The sequence below is a fragment of the Lichenostomus cassidix genome, chromosome 5, assembly GCF_008360975.1.
Source record: "Lichenostomus cassidix isolate B80296 chromosome 5, HeHo_3.0, whole genome shotgun sequence".
NCBI lineage: Eukaryota > Metazoa > Chordata > Aves > Passeriformes > Meliphagidae > Lichenostomus > Lichenostomus cassidix.
In genome coordinates this window covers 8383512-8410356 of record NC_139486.1, presented here as the reverse complement: position 1 = coordinate 8410356, position 26845 = coordinate 8383512, and the positions used below count along the sequence as shown (strand labels likewise).

Below are 26845 nucleotides of genomic sequence, written 5' to 3'. Positions count from 1 at the left end.
GGAGGAAGGGGCACATTGCGGACTCCTCCGGGATGGGCAGAACCCCTCTGCGGCGAGGGGGACACAGCACCAACTCCGCGGAGAGCTCTTCCCCCTGGGATAATCTGCTAGGGCGAGACCGGGACGCTCCAGCGGGGTGCCAAAGGAATACCCGCGGCAGGACGCGGAGCTGAGGCGTCTCGGCCGAACCCCCGCCCGGGAGGGGACAAACTTCCCCGGCGAGGCCGGTCCGGACCCCCCGCCCCGCCCGCGCTCCGCCCCGGAACCGGGCGCGGCTCCCGCGGGCTAGCAGAGCCCGGCGGCTGCGGGCGCCGGCGGAGGGTCGGTGCCGCCGGAGCGTCCCTGCCAGCCGAGGGTCGCTGCCCGCAGCAGGGTCGCTGCCGCAGGAATCCGCCGCGGTAAGGCCGAGCTCCGCCGGGGGCGATCGCGGGTCCTGTCGGTCGGGAGAAGTTGGGCTAAACCCCCGGCCGGGGCTGCAGCCCGGCTGAGCATCCCTCCTCCCGGCCGGTGGGACGGGGCGGCCGAACGCGCAGGAAGGAGCTCGCCGGGCGGCTCGAAGCTGCGGGGAGAGATGACTGGGCGCAGGGGGGATGGAGGCGCCACAGCAGCAGCGAGGTGTAGGTGGCACCCGGGTTGGGCTGCAGGTGTGGCAGCATCGCCGGGACGGGGCTCCCGCTGCCCGATTGACCGCGCACGGGAGGGCTGGGAGCCGCTCCGGGCTGCAGGTGCAATAGCGCGGTGTAAAGGTGGGGTGAAGTCTGGACTGCAGGTGCGACGGTGGAGCGCACAGGTGGGAGCTGGTCCGGGTTGCAGCCGCGAACACAGCGTGGAAGGGCTGGATGTGGTTTGGATCGCAGGTGCTGGAGGTGGTTTGGGTCGCAGGTGCAGCCGCACCGTGTGCTGGTGTGATGTGGTTCCGATCGCACGTGTAGGTGCAACGTGGTGCAGGTTTTAGGTGTGATGTGCAGGCGGGATGTGGTCCTGCTGTGCTTGGGGCTGGCAGAGCATCTCCCAGAACGGAGTGGATGGCTGGCGTGCCTGCGGTTGTGCTGGGCCACTTTCAGGCTTTTATTTTGAAAGATTCTGTTATCCAGTGGTTTTCAGACACGGTCTTCCAAGTCCTGCCCGGTTTTCCCACATAGTTCTCTCCAGCCTCATCCTCCCTTTTGCTCAACAACTCTGCAGTGATTAAATGGCTTCTTGCAACATCAGCATACAGAGCTGAATTCCAGAGCTCGTGGGCGGGGATGGAGTGCTCAGACACACTGATTTTAGGAGAAATACCCCAAAACAGTCTTCGTGGTCGTCCCTCCCCATACCAGATCAGCACAGTAAGCTGTATGTTCTTTTTCTTGGATTCCTAAGACTGAAGAATTTCTCTGGGTAAACACAGTGCAAAACATGCCAGGCTCCCTGGTAGACTGCGAGGAAACTTCTGGCTTAAGTTAGTTGAAAAGAAAAGTTGAAGGAGAGTTACGGTAAAGTTGCCATCGTCCTACTGAACTTGCTCAGAATTTGGGCTGTCTGGACACTAATCTCATTTCTCTTCCATCCCCTTAAGCTTATTTTTCCACTAAACAGAGCCTGCCAAAACTAGAGAGCAGGGGGGAGGGGATAGCAGGAATCTGTGAGGATATGAGATTTTTTTTTTTGGTCCTGTTATAAGTTAATAATCCCATTCTAGGCTGTCATCCAAAAATATTGCTGAAAAAATGCAAGCAGTGTGCAAGACCCATTGTATAAAAGATAATCTAAATGTAGGACAGGAAGAGACCTGGCAGGTCAGCAAATCTAAACACAGAATGATATTATGCTTTATTGCACACCACTGTAATTCATTTGTTTACAGTCTTCTGGGAGTGAGAAATTTCAGAACTGTGCTGAACTGATACTATATTTTTTCTCCAATATATGGCTTTTGCTTACTTTGTATTTGCACTATGACTGCTTAGTTCTCCCAGTCTGATGCTTTTCTCTCCTATCAGTGTAGAAATAGGAGTTGCATGCTTGTCTCTTTACTGTGCAATGCCAAACAAGCTAGAACTTGCTGTCTGCTTTCATGAAGTAGGCTCCAGCTTCTGCTGATGCCTGGCAGTTGTGAGCTGAGCTTCTTAACCTCTGTATTCCCTGTGGATGAGCAGACCTGCAAGGCTCAGAGGTCTCTCCTGTGCCTCTCATGCTTTGGCACCTCACCTAGAAATAAATCCCTCACCAGGTAGGTGTTGCAATTAACCTCCTCCTCAGGTTCCTCCTGTCCTGTGATGGGGGTGGGAAGCTGGGATTTTCATCTCCATGTGTCCATCTGACTTTTCTGCTGTTAGCTCTCATGGTATTCCAGCCATTTTATTAATCCTATTTTTATTGCATATCTCAATGATCTCTGCTGGTTCAGTATTTCCCTTGGCTTTCTCCCACTTGCTCTGTCATGAAGGAGAAGTTAAATAGGATGGAGTCTCCCTCACTTTCAGGAGTGACCCTTGCAAAACTCAGACTGACCCCTTCCATTTCGTTGTCTGTCTGATCCTTCTAGGTCTGTACCCTGCCTATTACAAAAATTTCATTTGTTTGTAAACTTCTGATTTCACTGAGCTGTGTAGCAAGTGGCTTCAAATGTGTTGTAAGCTGAACTTTATCCCTGTCTTGTGTGCCAGTTATTCTGGATCATTTTCCCAGAGTAGCTGAGCAGAAAATTTTTCTTACCAAAGCAAGCTAAGTTGCATTTTGTCCTTCTTTCCCCTGATTTACTTCCATGGCATCAGTTATTAGCTGTGGGGTTTTTTCTGCAATGATTATTCAGTTGCTGAGGGGTGTTTAATCCCACCATTGTGCTGTAACCAGCCGTGAGTAGAAGATGGGTGTAATTCAGCAGTGGGTAGCAACACAGTGCTGCAGATTGGGCAGTGAACAATATTCATAGAGCTGAAGCAGCTGAAGGAACTTCACACAGACTCAGTGCTCTTATCTGAGCTCAGGTTAAGCTCCCAGTTGAATATCCTCGCTCTTAATATTTGTGGTAGGGTCTGTCAATAATGATTCAGAGAAAATACCACCAAATCAACAAAGTCAGGTCACGGGGTCACACAGTGGCACTGAACAAATCCAGCTCTGCTCAGCCCAAAATGCTGCAGTTGGTAGGTGCAGATAAACACGAGGAGTTATCCCTGCTCCATTCATTAGGATTGTACATGGCTTTTTTTATAACTAGGAGAAAAATGGCTAAATATTTTGCAGAAGCTAGACACAGCCCTGTGGTGTGATACCCCTTGTGTTCAGGGCATGACTACCTGCTTCTGACCTAATGTATTATAATCCCTTTGGCATTATCCACCAAGCTCAAGTTTATTCCAGTGTTTCTCAGCCTTGCCTGTGCAGCAGTTTATCATGCAGGGCTCATGAACTTGGTGTTGCAGAGGCTGCCTTCATCTCCCAGTGGCCAGAAAAAGCACTGAATGCATCAACTGCTGCAACAGAGCGGGCAAACGATCTGTATTTCTATTTTACAGAGATTTCTCCTGTCCTGTGCTGTGAACCAAAATGCTGAGAACGAACTGGGGGAAGGAAAAAAGTCACATCAAATTTTGAGCCTTGACTTTCCTTCTAATGAAGGGCAGCATCATGCTTATAGGTCTGGTGTGGGGTTGTCAGGCCATCCCAGTTGTTCCAGTTCTGCAGGCATGCTTTAGGAACTGAAGTGAAGCACAAATTGGGAATGGTTAAAAAAAAGAGTTCTGTATGTTTGGGTGACTTTTTAGTGCCTCTCAGGTTCCTTGTCAAGGGCAAGTATTGTCTGGCTCCTTTTTCCTAGGAAAAGAATAACTAATGAGCAACAGCCAAGCTTTATGATTGCTACCAGATAATGTCAGTGGTAGATGAGCTGATTTTATGAAACTGAATACAAAAGAAAATAGGGATGTGGGGTTCAAGCATGAGCCTCTGAGTCATAGCCTGGCATCTACAGGAGTGCCCAAAGTTAAAAGTGGTTGTGTGATGTGGCAAATGAACATTTGTTGCTGCTTTGTCAGCCAGCCTTTCACATCTGCAGAAAGCATCAGGAGAGCATCTAACAGCATGGTGGGCTTTCTGTTTGATGTAATGAACACATATTGTTCAGGGATTCAGCTGTTTCACCTATTTTGATACCTGAGCTGACATTTCAAAGTGCTGGGAATGCTGAAGCCACAGATCAATGAGAATCTTAAGCAAGCAATAGTGTTTGCAAAAAGCTCTGTAGCATTTGATGGCGTATTTCAAGGTCTCTGAAAAACCAACTGAGCTGATAAAGGACACCAGGCAAAGCCAGAAAGGAGGACTAAAAAACAATGGATGAAGTCCTCATTCCAGCACTGAAGTCACTCAGCTGATTCCAAAATGTTTAAAGACCCTAAAGAAATGGCAGAAGAAATTTCAGAAGGGACATTGTTCCAGCACTGTGTCCAGTAACACAAGCACAGGTAAATGAAGAGCTGCCAAATGCAGTAGTTGGTAAGGCCTGATGTTGGACTTGGCATGGTTGGAGTAATTATCACCAGGTGGTGCTACTTGGCATTGACTTCCCGTTTGTTATTCATACCACAATCGTTATTCAGCTGAGGTGTGAACAGTATTAATTTTGTGGAATGTTGGAGGGCAGAGATTTGCTCTTTGCGTTGCTGCTCCATCAGAGGCTGTGAGCAGCTGTCCTCAGTCACTCCTTGGTGCTGAGAGGACTTCCCCAAAAGGGACACAAGGGACGTTTCAGCTGATGGTTTGTGTTGCTGCTCACAGAGTACCCAAAGCCTCTGTAGCACTGATTTCTCCCAAATCCAACTTGCAAAGCCTTTTGTTGCCTCTGCTGCTCCCAAGCTGATGGCTAATGCTAACATAGGACATCACTAGTGGCAGCTGGCCACCTTGGGACTATGTGGGTCTCCAGTTTTCCAGATGGGAGAACTGAGTCACATTTTAACAAGCAAGCACATCAGAGGAATTTGGAGATCACTCCAGGAAAGTGTGGGAAAGGAGGCACCCTGGAACCATAAAACCTCTATATTTAGTTGTACTTTAAAATGGAAAATGTTGGTGATTTTGCCACTGCAGAGGTCAAATGAGCTCTGCTCTGCTCTGGTCTGCACAGAGCCTCTGCACAGGGAGTTGTGGCTACCTGTCCTCCCTCTCCCTGTGTTACCAGAGGGAGGGACATGCCAGCCCCACTCCTGTCCCAGGGGCTGGGAGGAGAGCTCTTCCCTTGCTGGAGGCACAGCCTCTCCCCAGCATACCCTGGCCAGCAAAGGGGATGAAGGCAGGGCAGCAACAGAGCCCCTTTCCTCTCTCCAGATCAATGAATTGAGGTTGGCCTCTGTGGCTAGCACAGTTTTTCCCATGGGAAGTTTTCTTGTGTTTTTGTAAATAAAGATAAAGTTTGGATGTTTTGGAACAGTGTCCCAGAACTTGGACAGTGCAAGCCTGGCCAATCAGGCCTGGGGGAAGGCTTCTGACTGACCAATCTGGGTGACTTTTGAGAACTCTATAAATGTGATGAAATCAAAACAATAAAGGTCATTCCTTCTTGCCACCGAGAACCGATGCATTCATTACTCTGCTAGCTGCTCAACAGCGACAGGCCTCATCTTTATGTATTATTTATTTATAACTTTGGTGAGCAGCTCTGCTTTTGTCAGTGCAGCTAAGGCATAACTGTGTTACACTCTGCTCCGTGGTTAAATTGCATTATTTTTAATGAGGCAGCTATCTCCACACTGCTGCTGTTCTGCTGGTTTCCCCTTTCTGGGAGCTGTCTGCTCCTCACCCATCCTGCTTTTCTGTTAAGTCATTGCTGAGCATTGGCTGGAAGCAGTGAGCAAAGCATTATCTTTATTTCCTGACAGAGGCCCCAGTTGGAATCAGAAGTTCCCATACTACAAGGCAGCAGCTTTTTGTGAGCAATGCTTTTCTTCCCACAGCCTGCCGAGAAGTCAAACTGTGGCAAATCAGCTCATTGCACCGTCTGGCCCAGATGAAGGTACTTCACCTAAATGAAAGGGTGGCTCCTGCTGCCAAAGGATTTACTGCCAGGAGAGGGTGCAGCCCCTCACAGGCTGGATGTGCCACCCAGGGGCTGCAGGAGGAGAGGCAAAGCCACACAGCCCTCCCTGGACCATTCCTTGTGCACTGGCTCATCTCTTCCAGCAGCAGTGCAGTGCTGAGCCCATTCCCTCTGTCCCAGTGGGTTTTTTGGGGGCACAGGATGGCACTGGGGGGTTCTGGGGTGTGGCTTTGGGGTTTTCCCCCTTGCAGCCCACAGCTGTACACCCTGTTTGCCTGCCTCTGCTGCATCAGCTGTGTGAGTAAGCCTCCCTCCTGCCCCAGAAACAGCCACAATCTCCTCTGTGTGTTTCTAGCTCAGAAAAGGCTGATTCATTCTCTGAAGCAGATTAATTACTTCTGCTATTTAGAAAAGAAAGAAAAAAAAAAAGAGAGAGAAAAATCCTTTAGAATTGGTCGGCTTAACTTTCAACTGCATGCACGATGCAGGAAAGCAAATCTGCTCTGAGCCACAGCAGAAAAGTTCACACAGAGTAAGAAACTGGGGTTTCAATATTTACCTGGCATGTCAGCAATGGGCTCTGCAATTTAGGAAGTATTTGTGAATGTGTCTTCTTCTTGACTTGTATGACCAACGGTGCAAATGTGAGGCTGCCGTGAAGGTGAGCTGGGGAACAAATATTTTTATTCCCTGATACATTTTATAACTTGTTTCCTTTCTGGTTTGTGTCACGCTGATGTGGCAGCCGGCTCCCTGAGTAGCTCTCATCTGAAACCTGGCTGAGCTGCTCCATTTCTCCCTTGGAAGGCTGCTTTCCAGCCTGCCTGGCTGTGCTCACTTGTTTATGCACTGATGGGCTGTAGTTCCCCATTTCAGAACAAGCTGTCCAATATTCATGAGTTATTTTATATTTACCCAGTCCTAAGGCTTCTTTTATAAGCCTGGGGATAAATTCTGGGTTTTGTTGTTTCCATTACTGGAAATGGACTGAACCTCCACAAACATTACCAAGCCTTAAATAAGGCCTCTATTTATCTAGAAAGGAAGGGAAAGGTCTAACACAAAGTTAAATTGATTTACAAGCCTGTAATTCCCAAACCCGTGTTCTGATAACACTTGTAAGCAGGTGTTGGAGCAAGCCATATGTGTAAAGATGAATCACTTATAAAATTGTATCCTAATATTCATTGTATATTAACTGTTCAGACACATATAGTGATTTTCCTCTTGAACATTAATGACAGACACATAATGTTCAGATGGCATAAAGCACTGCAACTCTTCGGACTATGCAATCTGAGGATATGATTGGGAAATTGATTTCTTTGCATGGAACAAAGCAGGATAACTCATTTCTGAAGTGATAAGGAAAAACTGACATAGGTCAAAATGATAATCATAAGATATCCTGCATGTCTGTTATGGCCATTTTGCCCCAGCATGAGACTCTCCCATGATCCCAATTGGTTTCATACTAAAATCTCTTCACATTAATTCCAAGACTGAGTTAGAATTGGAAAGATAATGTCTAGGAGGACAACTTTAGGTCCTCCCAAAACAGCTGGAATGAGTACTGTAGAAAAATGAAAGGTTAAGCCAGTTAATGTTTTAGGATTACTGCGTTATAAAATAGGCTCTTCAAACTTTTTTACCCAGCAGTAGAGAAAATACTCTGAAGGCATCTTTGGAGTGGATTAATGTTGAAATCGTGCTAAGCCAGGCTTCTTCAAGCATTTATTTTAAACGGCTCAAACGCTTAACTTCTTGAATTAGCAGCTGAGCAGGTTTTCTGGTTTCTCTTAGTAACGTTCATATTCACACAAGTGCACAGGAAAGTACCTGGCAGTATCTGGGGCCCTTCTCCTTAATGTGTGCAATACGTGCTTTGCCCATGCCATTAGGAATCCTGGCTGTGGCCAGCCTTATCTGAACAAAAACACTCAGGGTGTTTGCATTTGGGCTGTTCACCAGATGAGATACCAACCACCGTGATTCAGCAGCAGCTGGATGGATGGAAAAACTGATCTCAATGGAAGGGAATTACATTTGCAACGTGTTTGGAGAACAGCTGGAAAAACATTCTGCCTTCTGTATCATTCTGGTGTCTTGGTAGCTTTTCTCAGAAGGGGTAAATGTGGGTCTGGGTAGCTCTTTGGCTTAGTGGTGCCTTCAGCCCTTTCCCCTGCGGACCTCCAATATCACACTGGTTTCTAGTGATGCCGGAGTAATTTTTACCTTTTTTCTATTATATATTTATAACTTTCACAGTATTTTTCCCTACCCTTTTCCCCAGCTAGAAAGACCAAGCACATTCCAGAATTTCAAGGCCTGGGGGGCACAAGGCCCCTATCCTATCTTGGTTCTTCCTGGGAGCTAAGGTTGAGAACAAAGTCTTCAAGACACATTTTCATAGACAAGGACAGCTAATACCAAGGGTGAGAAGCTCCAGAAAAAGGGGAAATTGCATCACCACTTGTCCTCCTAATTGGTATGTTTTATCAATTATGCTAATTTCCAAAAACCTGTAAAACTACATTCACCCCTGTGGGGGTGGGCTTTTGTGGATATTCTTCCATAACTGTCCTTGGAGTTCAAATAAAAATCCTCTTTTACATTACCTCCTATACTAAAATGATCTCGAGTTTCATTTCTAGGCTGAAAAAGGCAACACTAGGGAAGAACTATTGCCTGCCTGAAGATCTTCATCCTTGAAGTGCTAGTGCTATTGAGGAGAGTTTGTGCTCATGCTGGAAGAATATAGCTAAACCCTGGACAGGACCTGCCTGCCTCTCTCCCTCTGGGGCAGGGCTCAGAAGGTCTTTTTCCTGTAATTACATCTTCCTGCTGCTGCAGCACCAGCATGTGTCCCAGGGAGCAGAGTTCAGCCACTGTGGCACCCTGGCAGTGCCTGAGCACTTCCCCTGCAGCCTTAGCACAGTGCAATATGCAGGATAAATGTGCAATATGCAGGATAAATAAGCAATAAATATTAGGCTTACCCAGCCTATGCTCGGGAGCACATAGATCCTTTAGAACCTGTACATGAATCTGTGCCCAGTGGTCTGGGCAGAAGTGCTGGTGCAGTTTGGGATTCTGGCAAAGATTTTTGTCAACATCTTTCAAATTAAGCTCCAAGTTCCTCGCAGTTCATGGTTTAATCTCCTCAGGTGGAAGCACCCTCCCCAAAACAGGATGTTTCTTTCTTGCAGAAGCTTCCTACCAAAATAACTGCAGAGCAAATGTTAGGGATGTTTTAAGCAGATCTACCCCATTAGGTACAAAGTTGCTGGAAATATGCTACTGGCGGTAGTAGAGTCCTTTATTTTTGTTATCTGAAGTATTCATCAGATAAAAACTACTTCAGAAGGTTTCTTAACAACTCCTTCAGAAGGTTTCTTTTTTCTCCTTTTAGCATCCTCTAAGGTGAATGTATTCAGCCGAAAAGCAATCAGAGCTAGTCTGTGACAAGAGAGCTGGAGGGATGTCAGTCTTCAAGGAGAGTAGAGAAATTCAGCAAGAGACAGCAGCAGTCAGCTTTGCAGTTCCTGTCTCACTCCTGTGATTTCCCGAGGATGCTCAGATGTCTCTGCTCCCCAAGGAGGGACAGACTGGCTGCTGTCACTGTGTACTCCCAATACCTGGGAAGGTCATTGTTGGTTCATCCCATCTGCATCCCAGTAGCTCTTCTGGCATCTCCTGCTGTCCCCATGGCACAAGGTCCTGTTGCAAAGACCAGACACCTTGTGGGTAGGGGGAGGATTTGACTCTCCCCCTAAATTTTAGTTTGCTCTCCCCCTAAATTTGTGTGTCTTCACCTGACCTAATTCCTTTTCAGTGCCATTTCTGCACTTTGTTTGACACTGGTCGTTCTGGCTGCTTAACTCAGGATTCAGTTCTCAGATGAACAGAGAAGTTGAATTATCCAAATTTATTTCCCCAATTTTTCCCCTGTAAACATGTGGTTGTTTTCACTGTCCCCACAGGTGCCAGAGTACCCAACAAACCTGTCACGGACATGCAGAGGAGAATATTGCACCTCTGATTCTTGAATACTGCCTGTGCTGATGTTTAGTGATTTAGAAAGGAGTGAAATGAGGCATTTTAGGCAGGATCACCTAAAAAGAGCCAGACCTCTGGCTGGCACAGTTCACCTTGCCAGCCAGAAATGAGTTGAGTGTCCCCTTTCTAAAACATGGACATGACATGTCCAAAACTTGACATGACTTGCTTGAAAAGCCACTGGCATGGGGATAAATTTGTCACAGAAATGTGGAGCAGTGAGAAGACACTGATTGCTGTAATTAGGAATAATCTAATTCCTAAAGGCAAATGGGCTGTATTTATGTCTGTTTAATTGGATTCCTGAGTTTTGTGGACTGGCCATGTGGGCAGTGAAGCCATTGCACTGTGATCCAGAGGCAGCAGAGTGATACTCAAAAAGTAGAGGGTCTTAGCTTTACTTTACCTATCATGGAACTAAACTCTTAGTTCCAGATGTAACCTGTCTGATTTTGGTGTAGGTACTGTTCAGGGGACCATCAAATCATCTGCTAGAAAATTGGGGTAAAACTCCGCTGATTTGCTAGGGGAAAACCATTAGCACTCTCTCTGAGCAACTTGGAATTTCATGTCCATGGGGCCTGCAGAGGGACAGTCCAGCTTGAGAGCTGGTTTTCCTGCTCTTCAGCCCAATTTCTCCACTTCTGCTTTTTTTGCTTTCGGTTTTTGATTTTTTGTTTGTTTGTTTATTTTTTTGTTGGGTTTTTTGGGGTTTTTTCCCATGTCAGAAACAATGGAACATTTCTAGAAGGAGAAGCATTTCTGGAATTTCTCAGATCCAGACTTCAGATAAAACCTGATGGGATCTGATTGATAATCTTTTTCATTGCTTCCATGGTTTTTGAGGACAGGAATTTGCACCATCACAATCCTTTCTTTGCAGGATCTTTTTTCTCTTACTTTTTTTTTTTTTCCATAAAACCTCCTGTGAGCCTAGTCCTGCTCCCAAGAACCAGATTAGCAACTAATCTTTTGAGGACTTGGGGATTACACCTCAGGAGTGCATGCAATGTAAAGGGACATTCATTTGCTGTTGTAAAACCCATCCTGAATTAACATTAGTCTGGGATTGTATACACACACCCCCAGAGTGTTTCCTATGGCAGGATGAGGAATTATGCAGAGTCATTTCCCTGGACGTTACATTGTTATGGAGAAATTGTTTTAATTAGAAAGCACGTGGGCAAGTTGGTCTCTTAAAGGCCAACTGAATTTGGGCCAAAGGGCAGACAGATCAGGGTATTTCTAATACTGGTGGAGTTGTGCTCATGTGCACAAGGGCTGAGTTTCCCACCTAAGGCAGGAAGACTCTTGATGTGGGTTCCAACTTGTGATGTGGGAGGTTCAGTTCAGGGTAGAAGCTCACAGAGTAAAAAATAAACATTTGAAGCCTAACTGCTACCCTGAGCCAGGCAGGAGGCCTATGCTAAAATGGGCCATGTTGAAATATTCACAATTTAATAATGACTGGGTTTCAGCTAACACCTCCCGAGAGGCTGAGTGGATGCATTTTGCAGCTGTGGCACACAAACTAGTTGTCACATGAAATGTCAACCAGAAAGGCACAGAGATGTTTTCTGTTAAAAAGAGCTTTCAATGTCTTGAGAGACTGCTCAGCCCAATAAAGCTGGGCTGCACTGAAGCTCAGCAGGACCTCAGTGGTGCCCAATGAGCACAGAACTCTTGTCATCGAGCTTCTGGCCAGAGGACATTGCCTGAGCTCCCAGCCTTTGCTGTGTGGCTCCTCTCCCAGCGTGGGCAGCCTTGTGTTAGACATCCTTAATATTTTAAGCAGTCCTGGTTCTTCCAGCATTGCAAAGACCCCTGAGATCTTGCACTGTTTAAAGCTGTGGTGTCACAAAGCTGGAAAACCCAGCACAGCTTATTCAAGATGCAAGGGACTATCCCCACCCACAGCCTGCTCTCCATCACACCACCCTGCATCCTCTTTTTTCCTTCTCATTGTTTTTCCTTTTCTTTGCCAGATCATTGCCCTGCTTTGGTCATTTCCCTGCTTTGAGTCACCCCATGCCAGACTGCTTTCTCATCCTGGCAGACAGACTAGGAGTGGGGGCAAGGCTCCCACCTTCCCAGCCCATGGGGAAGTGACACCTTCCCAGCCACCAGCACAGGCTGAATGAGAAGGGTGACAAATGACATGCAAATGCCTTCCCTAGAGGCTACAGAAAAGTCACTTGCTTGCACCTTTCCAAAGAGAGATATTTGCATTCTATCAGACACTGACATCCTGTTGAACTTTCTTAGAGCGTGCGATTTGTAGAGACACTCGTTTGGGGATTTACGCTATGTTGACTGAGGGTTGCTTGACAGAGAGAAGAAAAGGAGCTGGCTGGGGAAGGGAAGGCTCACACAACTGGCCCAGAAGTATCCTTCCATGTGGGAGAGACAAAGGAATAATTTGGCTTCAGCTCTGAGGTAGGAATTCTTCCCCCTGACAGTTTTCTCTGTCCTCTTGGCATCCTGTGGAGGTTTTTAAAAACATCAAGAAAAAAAAAAAAAAGGCAATAAAAGGGTTTTGGCTCTCATATCTGCTTGTGTGACAGCTTCCCACAGAGTAGAAGCCAGGAAGTTACCACTGCACTGTCCATGTTGCTGGGTAACAGTTTCTGCTCCTCACATGAACCCAAATGACAGTAATAAATTGTATCTCAAAATGCTGAATGGTGCTGGAATAGATGGCACATGGAAGTGCTGCCTTTGCCTGAGTGTGTGGGCATGGAGCAGGGGAGTCTCCAGACCTGCCTTACTCCCAGTGAGAGTTTTCATGGGGTCTGGACCTGAGTCCCATTCCTTTCTGGCTGGAGTCAGGATGCCCCTCTGGGAAGTGGTTATTGACTGTCTTCACCGTTATAGCAACAGAGACTGGTTTCAAACCCATTTGAAGCTAAGCTCATGGAACCTCTTGTATAAATTAGGGTTTAGAGGTTCCTGAAGATCCTGATATAAACATCCTTGAGCATCTCACTTGAGCTTGATTTGTTTGTGTTCCTGTAGCAGCCCAAGAGATATTTAGTTGTTTATTTACTGTGAGGAAGAAGGCACTGGTGATTTTTTTTTTTTTTTTTTTTTTAGTGGTGTGGTTAAACCTGGTGTAACCCACTGCTACCAATACATGTTGAATGGACACATTTACCCATTTTGTGAGACGTCACACAATCCTGCAGCTTGTATTTGCCCAGGAGAGGAAAGCTGTGCTGGCACACAGCATCCTGATAGAGGTGGGTGAGACTGAGTCAGGACAACACAGTTTTTCCTTTATTTGTGAAAGAGTAAGCTATACTGGCAAAATACATACAAATTCATACCAATATGGCCACTTTTTGTCTGTGCACTGAAGTCCTTCTCTGGGAATTTGCTGCCAGCAGCAGCCATTGCCAGCCCTGTGGCAGGCCCAGTCAGTGTGGATGGCACAGTTCCTGCCCACCAGCTGCAGCAGGCTGTGTGTCCATGCTCCCTCAGTCCCTAAAGATGAAATATTCCCCAAGATGGTGCAGCACTGCTGAGGACACAGCCAGCCTGGGCTGTGTTGTGAGAGCTCCTGTATGCTGTGGCAAAGCAAAGCACAGTGTGCCAGAGAGCTCAGGAACTTCTTCAGTGTTGAAGAGCAGGAGTGGGCATTCATTCCAAAATCTTTTCATTTTTTGAGCATAAATCACACATTCTGGCCTCTGATACAAGTGAGGATCAGGAATACATAGATCTAAAGGCTGCTGAGGCTACTGCCATGGCAGCAGAAGGATGGAGCAGCACTTGGTTTTCATGCCAGGGCAAGGTCTGTTGTGCTAACCATGCCTTTGGTTTGCTCACCTGAATTTCCTACTGTGCCCTTACCCTCAGCTGCCCTGGGAGACTGAGAATGCTGCTGGTTCCTACAGACACTAATGGGCCCACACCAACGGGTCAGCTTGGTGTCTAAAACAGAGATCTGTGGTCCCCCCCACTAGTCTTGGTGCGTGGGAGGATGGTTTGTTAGCCTGGATGAACATGAGCTCTTCCCACACTGCATGGGAAAACAACAACACAAATGAAAGCAAAAGGAGAGGATAAGGAAGCCCATCCCGCTTCCAGAAGGGATTTTGGAAAGCACAAAGCCAGGATGTTGTTTCTTTTTAGGGACTGAGTAGTCTGACATGTTGCAAAATACAAAGGCTTGGCGTGTTCCCAGCAGCAGAGTGAAAACTGGAGCTACCCAGAAGTGAAACCTGTCATTAGCAGTCAGCCAGGCAGAACAGGCTCCTGAGTGCCAGGAGCAGCCATGGAAGGGAGGGGGGAATGAGCAGCATAAAGGAGCTTTTCTCACCCCAGCAGCCTTGTGGAGGGTAACAGAGGGCTGTGAGGGCAGCATGTGGGATTGGGATGCTGCCAGAATTCTTCAAAGGTCAGCAAGGAGCTGCTGTTCCCCTCACACACATCAGCTCCCAAGCCCCGTTCTTCTGCATAGACAGTGGGTCTGCTCCCCAAAAAATCAGAATCGTTTTGACCTGCAGTCTTTCTCCCTTTTGTTTTCACTCAATAGTACTTAGCAGCCCTGAGAAATCTCTTTTTACATGTCCTCCCCAGTCCTTGCTGTGATCCGTGTCATCCTGGAGGCATGTAATAATTTAGAGTGAAAGCTGTGCTGTGCAGCTCTGTTCTCCACAGCTTCCCAGGATGGAGAAAGTATTGATGTGCCCTGATTTATCTCCCACAGATGCCATCTCCCTAGGAGTGGACTTGAAGGACAGAGAGGCACAGAAAACTGAATCTGGGAAGCACCTGATTCAGAATGAAAGGAGGAGGAAATTTTACAGACCAGGCTGGATGGATGCAGGGGACATTATAGCTTTGCAAACTCAGTGGTCCAAGGAGTTCACACCATGAATTGTGGTGTTGCTGTTGCCAAGAGCAAAAGCACAAGCTCTCAGGATGTCTTTATGTTTCCCAAAGGAATCTCCTAAAATTAAGAGTACTTTTGCATTGATGCTGCTTTAGACCTTATAGCAGTCTTCCAGTATCTGAAGGGGGCCTGTAGGGAAGCCAGAGAGAGACTCTCCATTAGGAATCGTAGTGATAGGACAAGGAGTAATGGGTACAGACTGGAAGAGGGGAAAATTTTGACCATGAGGGTGGTTAGACACTGTAACAGGCTGCCCCGGCCAGGCTGGATGGGGCTTTGAGCAGCCTTGTCTCATGGGAGATGTCCCTGCCCATGGCAGGGGGATAGGACTAGATAATCTTTAGGGTCCATTCTAACCCTTTAGCGTTCTGTGATTCCCCATCAGGGCTAACCAGCCTCTGAGTGTGAGAAAATAAGGAGAGGATTGTATTTAAGACATGCAGATGTGGCACTTGGGGATATGGTTTAGTGGTGAGCTTGGCAGTGCTCAGTTAATAGTTAGACTCAATGATCTTAAAGGTTTTTAGTCTAACCTAAACTATTCCCCATGCCCTTCTGCTGGCATGAGGTGAGGTGTGTTCAGCTGTCCTGTCTGGTTTTGTCAGGGGACTTTCCTTCCCTCAGCCAACATTTTCTAAATAGCCTCTGAGCCAGCCAGATAGATGTGTTCCATTTCCACCCTTATCTGTCTCACTCTGCTGAGATCATGTACCTGCTAACAAGCTCCAGTGGTCAGACATAAAAGGTGAAACCACCTTTAAGGATGTATCCAAACATATTTGAAACACTTTGCTTCATGGAAAATATGGAAAGATGTTGCATTCACAATATATCACTCATATCTGTGTTTGTAAACAGATTTATCACACCATCTGCAGAGTCGTACTGCCATCTCCTCCATATTCATTTCCTTTCCATTTATATAGTACAGCTCTTATTTATTTTATTCCCTTTTCACAATTAGATACATTAGCTACCTTTTACCTTTCCTACAAAAAGAGTGCACTCTCTGTGGGGAAGAATATTTTATCAATCCAGTTTGTTCAGTTCAGTGCATAAAAACACGAGCCAGGACTGTTTGGAGAGGTACCTGCCTGGTTCTGTTTCTCATCTCTGCACATCTGTGTGGAGCAGGTGGGAGGGAAGGATAATTCAAAACAAATCTGCTGGTAAACAGGATGCTCTCTCGGTATTTCCTGCCTCCTGTTGCACTGGTGGAGCTTAATTTTCAGGAATCAGCTAAGCCTGAGGTCAATAATGCTATTATAATTTCTCTGACTTGCTGTAGCTGATACAATATAATACAAATACAATATAATGAGGCATTTATACATCTGGGAGCATAAAGACAGCCTGCTTTGTTATCTGGCTGGATAAAAAATGTTTAGTCATGTTCAAATTAAAAAAGGGATTTGCTGTGTATAAAAAGAAGTCACACAAGAGAATGGGAATTGACTGCCACTTCTGCAGCCCCTTGGGCTGACCAGCACCCAGGCTGGATGGACCTCAGCACTGGAAAGGGATGGCTGGGCTCCAGAAACAGCTTGGAGGAGAATCTGACTGCAGGTGCACCTCTCCAGCCCCATGGCATAGATTTGCTGTGGTGAGAGGTGGAGGATGCTGCCCAATCCCCAGGGCTGTGAACCTGGGGCAGGAGACTTTTGCTTTTCTTCCTCCAGTGAGGGAGGATTTCTCATCTTTGCATCAAGCCTAACCCAAATTCCTGGGCTTGGATACAGGGGAGGGACTGGGGTTGACTAATCCCAACAAGAATTTTACCAAGAGTGAGTAAGGGCTCTGGGCTGCAGGGAGCGATGACAAATCTTGGAAACTCAAGCGTGTGCTTTGGCAGGAAGGTTTGTTTGGGGATTGGTTGGGTTGTGGTTTTTTTTATGGTCCTTTTTATCACTTTTCAGCTGTACAGTGTGTTCTCAGATGGTATATTTGCCTCTTCATGTTTTTGGATCATGACCATCATTTTTTCAGCTAACAGAACAGGGAGCAACTGGGTGCTTGGCCAGCTCCTTTCCCACTGAAGCAAAGGAAAACACTGCCAGAGGGTTTCTCCAGAGCTCTCTAAATGGATTTCCAGTCACCATATCTTGCTAATTCCACCACCCCTCTGACCTCTCAATGCAGAATTTGACACTGTGAGCTGCCGGAGAGTCCCACCATGCCATTTTCTCAGGGAAATTGTTCAAGTGACCTATCCCATCACCCTTTGCATCTTTCCAAGAGGCATATTTACGCCTATAATATCATGCCTATCACTAATCAGTGAGCAAATCTTTTGGCTGTATATTTGCTGAGGGGAGATTGCCAAAATGAGTCTTTGGGTAAAACAGAAGCTGTGCAGCTCTGCTGTGGGGAAGGAGCCAGGACCTTTCTCAACAGTGTAGTCCCCAGGAAAAATCACAAGGCAGGCTTTAAAATGAGATTTTTTTTCCAACCAGTGCAAATGGTCCATCTTTTATCTTGGCTTTCTGGAAAAAGAACTTCCAGAGATTATTTGGTTTAAATTTTTCAAGCCTTTTCTCTAGCCAATGCTGGGCTAGAAAGCCTTGTGCTGGAGGTGGGAAGGGAAAATGAGACTCTTCCCTTCAGTCCCCTAAGTGCTGATTTTTGGGGCCAACTGGCCCCAGGTTATTTTGGGCTCTGTGCAGGCTCAGCAGCCCAGGGGAACAGAGCTCCCTGTGGTGTGGCAGGAAGAGGAGGTAGTGTCAATGGCTGGATTTGGGTCCAGCAGGTTTATCTTCTTTTTTTGGGGCAAACTGTCATCTCTGGGAGCAATTCAGCTTTAAAACAGAATCACAGAATCACAGAATATTCTGAGTTGGACGGGACCCACAAGGATCATCAAGTGCACCTCTTAAGTTAATGGCCCATATGGGGATCAAATCCACAGCCTTGGTGTTTTTAGCACTATGCTGACCAGCTGAGCTGATCTCAGTGGCAAAAACGATTACACACATCCTTGAAAAGCACCTGCATTGTATAACTTGATCCCTGTGAGTCTGAAAAATCATAATCCTGTCTAAAATCATAAAATCTGGCACCAAGAATTACAGTTGGCTTTGCAGTTTCTCTGTGCTGCATCAGTTCCTGGCCCTCCTTGCTCCTGGCTGGACAGACCATATCCTCCTCTCCCCATCTCCAAAAAGGTGCCCTAATGTTTTCACAGCCAGCCTCCTGCTTCTGTCCCTGCACTCACAGCCTGTCAGGCTCTCACATTATCAGGCATAAACACCATGTGTACAAACATATTTGCTGTTACAGCAGACAGGAAGGGATTAAGTGAGTGCTATAAAATTAACCTCAACATCAGTCATAAGAAACAAAAGCGAAAAAGGAACAGAGTAATCAGACGCTCTTATGAGCAGGATGTGCTCAAAATTATTTCTCCATCCCATTGCAAATGCTTAGAAACTGCACAGCCTCTCCAGTGCAGTGGGATTTTGAAGTGGTTTAATGGGCATTAGGAGTTCAGAGCTGATAATGCCACTTCCAACCTTATCCTTTCACTGCGTGAAAATAGGTAGTGGCAATTGACTGGTGTAAATTGGCTGCTTTTAAAGCTGTATTTGCTGGCTTGGATGTGCTAAAAGTCTCTCCACAGAGTCTTCAAAGCCTGAATGTAATGTGTGTGGTTAAGGTGGGGATATATTGAGTTTCTTCAACAGAGTACTGGTTCCAGTGTGTGCCCTGCATGCTGGAGAGCTGGGACCTGCTGTGGTTGGGCTTTACATCCTGATTACTGGAGAAAAACAGGGCTGCCACATAGTTAATGATCAATCCAGACAAACTTCTCACTGTGCCTTTTCTTCTTCTTTCAGGGCAAACCGTTCACGATGTCAACCAAAAAGGAAGGTGCCCACAAGAAGTGGGCTGCCCTGAAGGAGAAACTCGGACCCCAGGAGACTGACCAGTCCGAGGCCAACCTGGAAAATGCAGAGCCAGAGCTGTGCATCCGTCTCCTGCAAATGCCCTCAGTGGTGAACTACTCTGGGCTGAAGAAGAGGCTGGAGAACAGCGATGATGCCTGGATGGTGCAGTTCCTGGAGCTGTCTGGGCTGGACCTCCTCCTGGAAGCCCTGGACAGGCTGTCAGGGCGAGGAGTGGCCAGGATATCAGATGCCTTGCTTCAGCTCACCTGCATCAGCTGTGTGAGAGCAGTCATGAACTCCCACAAAGGCATAGAATACATCGTGAGCAACGAGGGCTACGTCAGGAAGCTCTTCCAAGGTGAGAAGACATCTTCCTGCTTCATCCATCACATGCAGCATCAGGGGGCACTCTCCTGTTGCTTATCCTCCTGCCCTGCACTAGGCTCCTTGGAAATGGGTGGTCACAACTGATTAATGGGTGTTTGCTTCTTTAAAATAACACTGCTGTGAAATCACATTGCCTTTGCCACCCAGTGCTATTTCCATACAAATATTGTCATAGTTTACTGAGAAGCTGGGGATAAACCCAGCCTTATCTGTACACAGGCATGAGAAATCTCTGACCCTTTGGTTGTCAGCAGACATTTGCTGTTCAGTCTTTGTGAGCCCCAAGGGCAGAGGGAGAAGAATTGAAAGGGCTTGGAGTCTTGTAGCCTGTAAAGAGGAGGGAAAATAGCATGTTTGGACCTAAGAGAGCCTGCTGTCTGTGCTGCTCACTCTGCTCCTTCTGGAAGATGGTAGGAAACAGCACTTACATCCTCCTGCCATTCACTTGGCTCATCATTAGCTTTGAAATTCATCAGGGCATCTCTTAGAACTTATTGTACAGCACTTAGTGATGCTGGTGCTGGAAGGATAACTTCTGTGCTGCTCCACGGAGATCGCAGCTGTGCCCAGAAACCCTTATTAATAGCTTTCTAAAATGCATTTACCCTGAAAGCTGGCTTGTTGCCCTCTTCAGTTTTGAAGTCCTCTTCCTTCCTCTTCACCCTGCATTTTCTTAGCCTGTGTAAAAATATGGAGCTGGCATTTTTGTGCCATGAAAACAGGAGGGTATCCTGGACTTTTCATTGTTGGAGTTTCTTTGTGCTCTTATGTAGGAAAAATGAGAGAGTCTAATGCACTCCCTCCCAGCTCCCAGGGCTCACAGAGAAAGAGTAGTGGAGAAAGGGAACACATGGGGGCCCATTGGAACAATTGCTCTAATTGATATGCATATTGAGCTTTTCTGCACCAAAAATAAGTCATTAATCAAAGAAAATGGTTCATCTGGTGTTCTAGAAAATACCCATATGTGAAAACAGGAAATAAATTTTTTGAGTGCTGAAGAATCTTGGCTGCTGTTGCAGCATGCCACTGGGAAATGGAAAAGATGAACAACTACAAGCTGCACCAAAATGCCAATAGGGTACCTGTAGGGTTTACTGTTCCCACTAGAATTTACCGTCACACAATGCTGTTGGGATGGGATATCTGTACATTAAGATATTTCTCTTCCCATCTTCCATTGCAATGTGTCCCCCCCTTCACTCTCTTTTCTACCACTTATCGTAATCCATGTAGCAGAAGACACTGAGATTCAGAATATTAATATCATTATAAATTCTGCTTTGTTTTGTTCTGTTTTTCCTCCAGCACTCGACACAACTAATGTCATGGTCAAAAAGCAAATATTTGAGCTCCTGGCTGCACTGTGCATTTACTCATCAGATGGTCATGCTTTGGCTCTGGATGCCTTGGATCATTACAAGGCAAGTGTTGGGTTGGAGCAGAAGGAATGGCTCAGCTTTGATCCATGCAAGCAGATCCATGTACCACAGAAAAGGGTGGGAATAAAGTTTATTTTGTATCATTTTGGTAGGAGAAACAGGGGTTTATAAGGTGAAAGCTGTAGGAAATTTTTTGTAGTCAGCATAAGTCTGTGGTGTTTTTCTGTGACTTGTCTGGGCAAATGACTGCCAACCACAAGGTGCTTTCCGGCAGCAAAATCACCACCAGATCAGCAAAATAAATGGTGCCACATCCATGCGTTTTACTGCCCATGAGCTCAGGTTGTTAACAGAAAGCATAAAGGGATCCAAGAGGTGTTTTTAGTGACTTTCTCTGCCAACCAGACCCTGTTCCATAATGGAAGAGTGCTGCTTTTACCTGTATCTCCCTGTCCTGTTCACAGTGGGATAAACTGAGAGTTTCAGGTGCTAATTCCATCTGAGAGCCTGCACCATTTGTGGGCATTTATGTCTGCATAGGCTATTCTTGTCATAATATCACTTGTGTTACCAACAGAGTGTGAAGAACCAGCAGTATCGGTTCAGCATCATCATGAACGAGCTCTCCAACACAGACAATGTGCCATACATGGTGACACTGCTGAGTGCCATCAATGCCATCATCCTGGGCAAAGAAGAGCTAAGAACAAGGACACAGATCAGAAATGAGTTCATAGGTAAGGATGTTTTTGCACCTTTCCCTGGAGAAAGTCAGTTACCAGACAAGGTTTTTTTGAGATATATCTGTAAGGTGCCTGAAGAGGCTGGGGGACAAAACTGCAAATATTAATTTTCTTCTTTATTTTGACCTTTAGTCTCAATAGCCTTTCTGTCAACACATTTTTTAAACTGTGCTGCTTTCCCATAGCTTTGATATTTTCTGTAATCCCAGCAGCACTGTATCACTTGAGCTTCTTCAGAACATTTCTATAACCAACCATCTTACGTGGCCACATTTCCAAATATTGCAACTACCTGTAAGAGCTGATAAAGTTTCTTCACTCTGTGTCTACTCAGTTGAGCCACAGAGGCTGTGCCATGATTCAGAAGTTCTTTCCATCTGCTTGAATCCCAGGATCCTAGGTACCCTTGTTGGGATTCACCTCACATACTGAGTGCATCTGAGTTGGTGAGCCTGGGCTCCATTTCTCTCTGTGGAGATCGAGAGACATTTGACTGTGTCAGACAGATTTTAGATGTCTAGTTTGAACTGAAGTTAGTCATGCCTTACTGTGTCCCTCAGTAACTCCAGGGGGACTGTGCAGTGGTTCACACAGGTGCTGCAGGTGTGTACTGTGGTGTCTCATCATTTACCAGATGACTCTACCCACTTTGATAGATCTATCTGAAGATACTTGCACTTTTTCTCTCTGCAAAAAGTGTTTATGAGTGTAACATTATGTAAAGATCATAACAAATCAGTACCAAGTGGGTCATAATGCAACTATATCTATTTTTTTCACCTGCCAGGGCTTCAGCTGTTGGATGTTTTAGACAAGCTAAGGTAAGGATCTCTACTTACATATTTTTTTAAATGAGAAATAGCCATGGAAACTTAATCCTGGTCCAACCTTCCATGTGTGAAGTGCACTGTACCTGGGTGGAGTGGACCTCACTTGTGTGCACCCCTTCCATGGGAGCTGGAGGCATTTGTCCAGTGTTAAGATGCTCTTGCCAACCACAGTGTCACAGGGACAGCTGTTGGCACAGATGGCATGCACAGAGGCTCTGGGCACAGATGGAGTAGCAATGTCCTCATTGAGGCTGTGTTTCAGACTGAATCTGAAGCAATGCTGTGAGCTCACTGAGCAGCTCACTGTGTTCTAAACCACTTCACTGCTGCTGTTGGTCCCAGAAGCATCCAGCTAAAACAATTTACTAATGTATATCTGAATGTAATTTTAAAATTATGTTCTATCAGAAACATCTGTGATAAATTCTAGAATGCAGTTTATGTGAGTTGCAGTTGTCTGTGTAACTGAAATTGCTCCATCCAATACCATAAAAATTAGGGAAGAGAAGATCTTTCAGTAGTGCAGCAAGCGTAGAATTCTAACACTGAGTGGTCTTGAGAGTGCTGAAAATGTCAGCTTTAGAGTGTCTGTGGTTTTTTAATCTAATTTTGAGTAACAGAGAAGGAAGTTTTCCCAATAGAAGCATCACTGGAATATTTTTAATTTTTTGTGACTTCAAAAAAATAAAGACAGCAGCCTGGTTTCAAAAAGGTGGGAATGCCACTCTGTTGTTACAGCTCCAAGGAGAATTCCAAAACAAGCCTGTACTGGGCCGGGTTATGCCATGAGAAGTCCCATTCATTTGTATGTGTTGGCTGTAGGAAGAGGTACATTCAGTTCAAGAAAGGATGCACTGATGGCATCTCATCCTTTATAAGGCAGAGTTGGGTACTTTCCACACCAACTGGCTGAGTCTGAGAGGCAAAGAGATAAAAGCCATTTAATAAAAACAATGCTCTGAAAATTAGTGAAGGGCTCTGTATTGAAAATGCATGCTGTAATATTGCAGAGACATCGAGGAGGAGGATCTGCTTATCCAGTGTGACACATTTGAGGAGTTCAAAATAGACGATGATGAGGAATTATTAAAGATATGTGATGGGATAAACATGAATGATCATCATGAGGTTTTTTCATCTCTCTTCAATAAAGTGAGTAGCCCCTCACATAGGGTGCAAGGTCACACAATTGCAAAGTTACCCCACCTTGCTCAGAACCAGCCCTGCTGTGACCGAAGCTGCTCTGTGTTCCAGGTGAGCCGCTCTCCAGTCTCTATCCAGCTGCTGTCCATCCTTCAGAGCCTGCTGCACTTGGAGCCATCTCATCACTCCAGCCTCCTGCTGTGGGAGTCCCTGGATGCTGTAGTGAACAGAGCCCTTCTGCTCGCCAACGACAGTAAGATTGGCATGTCCATCCAGCCTTGCACACTTGTCTTGTTTTCCCTTGTCCCACTCACAGCCTATAAAAATCTTTCCCCAATGTGTTTCCCAAATAATCCATGGGACTTGAACAGAAGCTGGGACAAAGCTACACTTGCATAGGTCAAGTCTTGACGTGAAGCTCCATCCATGTGGGTGGCCACGTTTAGCAGTAGGCTTGGGATTCACAGTCTTGCTTTAATGGTTAATCCCTGAGTTTTGGGTCATGGCAGTCAGTGGGAATCCATCCTTGCTGGCATCCTGCCACTGGTGCTGGCCTGTCTTGCTGGCAGGCGTGCTCAAAACACTGTTTGTGGGCTGGGTGTATGGGAAGGAAGTTGCCTGGAAGCCAAAAGTGTTATTGTGTAGAGTGACACCAGGAAATGGGCTCTCCAGGGCTCCAGATTTGCTGCTCAGGGAGGGTTGAACAGCATGAACCAGCCTGTGGGCCCTGTTCCCTCCCCTGACCCTGACTCCTTTCTCCAGTCCAAGGGAACACAGTAGAAGAAGTCATCGAGAGGCTGCTGTCTATAAAAAAACATCCCAACAAGCAGAAGCGAGCTGAGAACCGCCTGTCTGGGAGTGCAGCTGGAGGTGTCCAGGGTGACCCAGAGCCATGTGCCCGTGTAGTTCGGTGTGCAGTGGGATCATCAAACCCCACCAAGGCACCAGTGACACCCTCAGGGCCACTGGCCAACGAGAAGAAGATCTCATGCTGCCAGTTCACAGCCTGCTCTGCGTCGCCAGAGAAATCCAACCCTCCATGCAACACTGCTCCCAACCCAGTGCCTCCAGCCCCACCACTCCCACCCTCTGGCACAGCAGCCATGAACCCCACAACCCCCATGACAAATACACCTGCAGCCCCTCCACTCCCTGGCATCCCTCCACCCCCACCCCCATTGCCTGGCATGGGGGGTGTTCCCCCTCCTCCTCCCCCATTGCCTGGCATGGGGGGCATCCCTCCCCCTCCACCCCCACTGCCTGGCATGGGTGGTATCCCTCCTCCCCCTCCACCACCTAGCATGGTTGGTATCCCTCCTCCTCCACCTCCATTGCCTGGCATGGTTGGTATCCCTCCCCCTCCCCCTCCCCCTCCACCACTGCCTGGCATGGTTGGTATCCCTCCTCCACCTCCATTACCTGGCATGGGTGGTATCCCTCCCCCTCCACCTCCCCTGCCTGGCATGGGGGGCATCCCTCCCCCTCCACCCCTCCTTCCTGGCATGACAGGAGATCACATCGAAGCCGTGGTGGCCTCCCAGTACAGCTGCCCCCTGGGCTTGGGCAGGCCTCCCCCCAAGACAGTGAAGACACCAACGCTGAGAATGAAGAAGCTGAACTGGCAGAAGCTGCCCTCCAACGTGGTGAGAGGTGGGTGCTTCTGGCATGAATTCAGTGCTGCTTTAGGGGTGACCCAGGGAAAGAGAAACTATCTTTAGGTTTGTCGGATTTGATTGACTGTTTGGATACAGAACTTCCCTGATTTCCTCTACTTTTGACCTACAGAGCTGAAATAAATAAAAGTAGCATGAAACTACTAATGTAATAGTAACTATTCCAACTGAATTAGTACTTTGGAATAGCTTGTTTGTAACTAAAACACGTTGAAATTAAAAGAAGAGAAAGGGATGGAAATATTTTCCTAATTCCCTATGACACGCCTTAGATCAGGCTCTGATCTGAGTTCCCCAGGCTTTTACTATCCAGCTCATCTGTGCTTGTATCTGGGTATATTAAAGTCATGAGTAAGGGTGCATGTGAGGATCACATCACACACCTCTTGATTTTTGGGTTACATTTCCCTCTACTAGTGGATTCAAAGTGGAGCATGAAATGTGAGAAGAAGCCAAGACAAGCAGTGTCAGCTTTGTCCTAGACAAGCAAGGCATCCACTGCATGGAAGTAGGCAAAGGTGAAATCTAAATAAGGCATGTTTTCAACCAGAAGAACAGTAAAATGTTGAGATTATTTCAGTAGAGACTTCTACAGGTGTGTTAAGGTGATTTTTTTTAAATAGTTTTTTAAGAAATTGCAGTAGATATTAATTCGTGCAGTCACATAGCCCGCATGATACAAGGAGGCTTGAGCATAAAATGAAAAATGGAGAAGGACACAGAAAATGTCCAAGCTGTGCCCAGTCCCTCCATTAGGATGCAAGGAGGGACTAGAAACGAACTGTCTGAGGTGCTTGTCATGCTGATCCAGTTTGCCCACCATGGAGGGAAATGCAGTTTTATGGGGAGGGATGGGGCTGTACAGCCTCTGTATGCCCAGTGCTGCCTCCCCTTACCAGGTGTAATTACCCTTCAGGCCCTTTGGACCCCACCTGTGGGACTTGCCCCTCCTCAATAATGACCATTCATCCAGGACTTGCATGTCTCTTACTTCATTCACCCTCTGCAGAGTGTCCCTGCTAGCAGCTCACCTTGCCCCAGGAGCCAGCAGCTTTCAGCCATCCCTGCAGCCAGGCTGAACACTTTGTTTTTCTTGCAGAGAGCCACTCCATGTGGGCTTCTGTGAGCAGCAGCAGTGAGGAAACCATCGAGCCCAACTACAGCAGCATCGAGCAGCTGTTCTGCTTCCCACAGCCAACCCCCAAGGAGAAGACAGCAGCACCAGTGAAGGCTGAGCCGAAGGAGGTGAGGAGACTCCCCTCGTTCTTTCGAGTAGAGATCCCTGCAGACAGCTCATCTAATATGAGATATCTTCTTTTTCTCTAATGAAGATCACATTTTTGGACTCCAAGAAAAGTCTCAATTTGAACATATTTTTGAAGCAATTTAAATGGTAAGATATGGCCAGTTTTCGTGACAGTTGACAAGGCTTTGAGCAGGTTTTGTAGTATCTGGAAGGTCCTCACGAAATCTGTTCTAGCCAATGTGCTTTGGTGGTCCATGCTACTAAATCATCTGAACATTCCCCATTTTGTCCTACACTGTCTTTAAAATACTGAGTTTAGATATTTTATTATGTTTTTACATACAGCTTCCCCATATGTTGGCAAAGGAGTTACATCTCCATGTTACAGATAAAGCTGTGGCAGAGACTCTTAGGGTGACTTAAGGCAGCTGGAGGTCACATCCCTCCTCAAAACAGGGTCAATGGACAAATAAAGAGTTCCATTTTCTTTTAAGATAAAAAAATGCTGAGACAGGATCTCAGTTGCAGGATTTATCTCTGGCCTTGAGTCATTTGATCAGGGCCAGAAATAAGGTTTGG

The 26845-nt window shown here is 46.6% G+C and overlaps 1 protein-coding gene across 6 annotated transcripts in view; it reads left to right on the top strand.

Annotated features, from left to right (window-relative positions):
* The first annotated feature begins 250 nt into the window (after positions 1–250).
* The window catches only part of LOC146435895 (inverted formin-2-like), a 42507-nt gene continuing 15912 nt past the window's right edge, over positions 251–26845 (top strand). For 2 of the 6 annotated variants that reach the window (XM_085061226.1, XM_085061225.1), the window contains exons 1-9: positions 18812–19220; positions 20558–20673; positions 21209–21368; positions 22162–22195; positions 23215–23356; positions 23459–23600; positions 24110–24997; positions 26120–26265; positions 26352–26413. In XM_085061226.1, coding sequence (XP_084917352.1) covers positions 18827–19220; positions 20558–20673; positions 21209–21368; positions 22162–22195; positions 23215–23356; positions 23459–23600; positions 24110–24997; positions 26120–26265; positions 26352–26413 — 2084 coding nt within the window. In that variant the 5' untranslated portion in view covers positions 18812–18826. Of the gene's footprint in view, positions 399–12412; positions 12518–18811; positions 19221–20557; positions 20674–21208; positions 21369–22161; positions 22196–23214; positions 23357–23458; positions 23601–24109; positions 24998–26119; positions 26266–26351; positions 26414–26845 lie in introns of those variants that run through there. The other 4 variants (XM_085061231.1, XM_085061230.1, XM_085061228.1 and 1 more) reach the window with 4 other exon arrangements.